This window comes from Arvicanthis niloticus, chromosome 6 (genome assembly GCF_011762505.2).
Source record: "Arvicanthis niloticus isolate mArvNil1 chromosome 6, mArvNil1.pat.X, whole genome shotgun sequence".
NCBI lineage: Eukaryota > Metazoa > Chordata > Mammalia > Rodentia > Muridae > Arvicanthis > Arvicanthis niloticus.
Genome location: NC_047663.1, coordinates 22,806,136 through 22,810,301, shown reverse-complemented (window position 1 = coordinate 22,810,301; position 4,166 = coordinate 22,806,136). Strand labels below are relative to the sequence as shown.

The 4,166-nt window shown below is 45.8% G+C and overlaps 1 protein-coding gene across 5 annotated transcripts; it reads right to left on the bottom strand.

Moving 5' to 3' along the window:
* Nucleotides 1-2,117: 2,117 nt before the first annotated feature.
* Nucleotides 2,118-2,765, bottom strand: LOC117711274 (uncharacterized). 5 transcript variants are annotated; one of them, XM_034506819.1, is made up of 4 exons: nt 2,509-2,765; nt 2,359-2,418; nt 2,249-2,313; nt 2,118-2,143 (listed from the first exon to the last, which is right to left on the bottom strand). In XM_034506819.1, exons 1-4 carry the CDS (start codon nt 2,763-2,765, stop codon nt 2,118-2,120), a joined length of 408 nt encoding a protein of 135 aa, XP_034362710.1. The 5 variants fall into 5 exon arrangements, with proteins under 5 accessions (XP_034362710.1, XP_034362708.1, XP_034362707.1 ...); XM_034506817.1 differs by lacking the exon at nt 2,249-2,313 and having other exon boundaries at nt 2,118-2,223; nt 2,314-2,765; XM_034506816.2 differs by having other exon boundaries at nt 2,118-2,352; nt 2,413-2,765.
* Between the last annotated feature and the right edge of the window lie 1,401 nt (nt 2,766-4,166).

The following is a 4,166-nucleotide window of genomic DNA, read 5'->3' as shown; positions in this document are numbered from 1 at the left end:
GGTCCTGGCAGGGTTTCTAAGAGAATGAGGTTCTAGGGTTTAGCAGTCTCCTGCACCGCAGGCAGCCTCTTACACACTGTATGATTATGCTTTCCCTATTTTTGTTTGCTGCTGAGATGAATAATTATCAGTTTGAGTAATGGCATTTACCCACTTAATGGCTTAATTTATTAGAGACGAAAATTTCTTCTCAGATCGTAATAAATTCTGTTCTGTTGGTCCCCTTCTGACTCACATTTGATTCTGATGTGAGCTGTTATTATCTCCCTCTCAGAGAACTGTCATGTGAGCCTCTGCATTTGAGATTACAGCCCTTTTCCCTTCTGCCTGTATTTTTTGCTGTAATGATGGCTGTGCGGACATATTCCTCATTATGTAATTTTTTCACTAACCAATGGGAATGGTGCTCATTGTTGTGGCATTTTGTAGGGCAAGAGGAAAAGGTCTCTTCAGGTCATCGTTCTGAGTAGTTAGCATACTGATATATGCTAATTAGTAATTACCATACTGATGAATGCATGTGTAATGTTAATGACCCCTGTGCCACTGAAATGGATTTGCCAGATGTTGCAGATTTTGTATCATCTTCCATATCCTTAAACTCTGGCAAGCAATTTATCTATAGAGTTTTATGGAAATGTCCTATTCTCTCTAATATTGTTATTTGATGTTTTTTTAATTTAAAAACTATTTTTATGCAATATAATTAAAGCACATACTCCTTCCCTCAAGTCTTCCCTGATATTTCCTATCTCCCTAAACACCCAACTTCATTCTCTCTTTCTCTGTTTTTGCTCTGGCAAGTGTTAAGGACCCAAAAAGATGCCTTGTCCACATGTTAGCATGAGGCCCAGTGCAACTGGCTTTCTGTGCTGTCAGTAGGAGGTATGTGCTATACATGCATCTCTTCCCACACACTGTGGAGGCCTAAGGTCGTGACTCTGAGCATCAGGGAAAAAGCCCAGCCACCTTGTCTCCAGGAAAGGCAATCACATTTCAGAGCCTTCTGGAGATTAGAAAGTTGAGTTCTATTAAAGTGATTTGGGCTTAGCCATTTCTAGGATTCTGTCTTGCTTCCATAACTCTCTTCCAGATTGTGTTAGAGAGGATTTGTTTATTAGACTTTTCTTTTGGCAAAATTCCTGTGTCTGACTGAATGTGCTTTTAGTGAATCCCACTTAACTCACATACCACAAGGTGACATGTCTTTAAACCTCTTGTAGAATGTTACTGGCATGAACTTTGCTCTCTAGGGCTCAGGTCCAGTAAAGGGACAAAATGGACAATTGAAGATTAGTAGATAAAAATAATGGTGCAAAATTAGCAACAGGAAAGAAAAAAATGAAGATTTGCAGTTTAGTGGGAAGCAATCCAAGGTGACACCATCCAAGGTGGCCAACCATGTTGTGTGAAAAATGTATAGAACAACAGCAACGCTGAGACTAGGAAGACAGGGCCTGGGAGGAGATGATCACGTGAGAGATGGTCCAGGATGGAAAGAAAGCCAATGTAGAGTATATGGGAACAGGATACCCTGGCTGGGGCTGGCTTCCAGTCCCACCTGAGAACATGGAACTAAGACATGTTCAGTGAGCAGATGCAGACAGGAGCGTGTGCCCACTTCCTTCCTCTGCTTGCTCTGGGTCTCAGGCTTCAACTGTCCTCCCAGATAGTAGAGAGAAGCATGTGACTGCTCCAAGGAAACACCTTCCTGTATTACAGCAGGAGCACAGGAGACACAGGGCACAGCTAAATTAATCTCTAGGATTTTCATTATTTTGAGAGGAGCTAAAAAATTTGAGATCTGACTGCAATTAAAGGAGAAATAAGGAGATATGACTCATTCAGATGGCCAAAATTCAGGTTTATTTGATATATAGAAATCCTTACATATGGGACATAAACATCAATATGGGAGTAACATGGCAGATTACAAAGAAAACACAAATTTGCTCTTATTTGGGAGAGAAAGACCTGGTTGGGGAAGAAACTGAGGGCATTTGGAGGCCTAAGTCAAGTTCAAACAGAGGCTTTTATTGGCCTTTTGGGATTCAGCTTACTCAGGGTCTACATTAGGAATGGTGAGTGGTGAAGAACAGGGGACTGGGTGAGAGTACTCAGCAGCAAGAACCACTAGAACATGCTGGGCGGCAGCAGGTGGTCCTGCAACAGGTGGTCTGGCAGCAGATGGGGCGGCAGCAGCTGGAGATGCAGCACTGGGGCCTGCAGCAGCTGGACACACAGCAGCTGGGGCGGCAGCAGCTAGAAATGCAACAGCTGGGTCTGCAGCAGGTGGGGCGGCAGCAGGAAGGCCTGCAGCAGCTGGAAATGCAGCAGGTGGGGCGGCAGCAGCTGGGCCTGCAGCAGCTGGGGCGGCAGCAGGTAGGCTGGCAGCACACAGACTGGCAGCACTGGGGTCTGCAGCAGCTGGACACACAGCAGCTGGGGCGGCAGCAGCTAGAAATGCAACAGCTGGGTCTGCAGCAGGTGGGGCGGCAGCAGGAAGGCCTGCAGCAGCTGGAAATGCAGCAGCTGGGGCGGCAGCAGGAAGGCCTGCAGCAGCTGGAAATGCAGCAGCTGGGGCGGCAGCAGGTGGGCTGGCAGCACACAGACTGGCAGCACTGGGGCCTGCAGCAGCTGGACACACAGCAGCTGGGCCTGCAGCAGGTGGTCCTACAGCAGGTAGTCTGGCAGCAGCTGGGCTGGCAGCAGCCTTGGCCACAGCCCTCCTCAGAGCAGACAGAGCCACAACAGGAGCTGACCATGGTGTCAAGAGGTGGAGGATCTTGGTGGGTTTACAAGAAGGTGGGTTGGAAGGTTTGGAAGTTGGAGTCTCCCTGGCCACATCCCCTTTTATACCCTGCTGAGGGGCTGCTGTCCTCACATGCAGCATTCTTTCCTTGTTATTGTTTGTGTTAATAATTAGGTGATTATCACATTAGGCAAGCTTCTTTTCCTGATTATACATTCAAGGTGAATGGAAAATGTGATTTCTTTCCTGGTCTGTTGGGGCTCATTGTCAGTTCTTGTTGATGTCTCTCCTACATAGCTTTTTTAAAAAAATTTCTTTCAAGAAACCTGTCACCTGACATTCTGTGTCCCAGTGCCACACATCTCAGTGTCATTTTTGTGGCACTTCTTCCCTTCCTGTAAGTAGTCACATTCTTGTTTACTTATATAATTGTTTCTGGTGACCCCAGAAGATAGCAATGCTTTAGACTGATGACTCATGCATAGTAGATCATGTGAGTATAGAAAGTCCGACTGTGAAAGATCACTGGCTCAGGAACAGGAATGCATTAAGATAAGTCTCTGTCCTTTCAGTCATATAGTCTCAAGAGAGATCTGCATATTAATGAGGTACCTAAAGGCCAGAAGGGAGTAGCCAATTAAGCTTTCCTGCCCAGATCCTCCTCCCTGCAAATGGTATTTAACCTCAGGCCCGCCCTGAGAAACTGGGCGGGCCTGAGGTTAAACCGCCCTGGGGTCCGATTTTTCGTCTACTTTCTTCCATGACAATAAACATCTTAAGACCATGGACTGTTTCTTTTTCATGGGATCCACAGTGTGGAACAATAGAGTCTATGGAGGGCTGCGGCCTTGTGTCAGGAGTTTAGAGTGTGGGGACGTGGCGAAACACTTGCTGTCCCCAAGTATCACCTGAGTCCCACCTGGGGCTTCTCAGGATCACCTGTGGTCTCTGGCAGTTTGTAGTCTGTGCTTGACCAGAAACCAGGCTGCCTTTCAAGGTCCTACAAGAAAGTGCTTCTTTCTTTCCTCCAGAATCCAGACCTGGCATAGTACCTATATCTGTATCACATCAACTATAAAATGGGCCAGTTCTCCAAGCTAAAAGACCTCAGCTAGTATATACAACAATAACTTCTTCACTTCTTTATTATACACACCTCCAGGGAAATAACACATGTGCGTTTAGGTGCTGTTAGATAGTGGATCAGAGATGACACAGACAACTTGGTATGAGTATGTCAACATGGTCCCCATTAGAATCTGTCAGTGACAGAAAACAAATGTGTCTTTTCCATGTCACAATCATAGTCTGTCAGTAGGTGTTCCTGAAGGTCATACACGTGAAACATTCAGTTCATACATATGAAATCCAGCAACTTCTTTCCTTGAGCCATAGAGTAAAAACTATACAATGC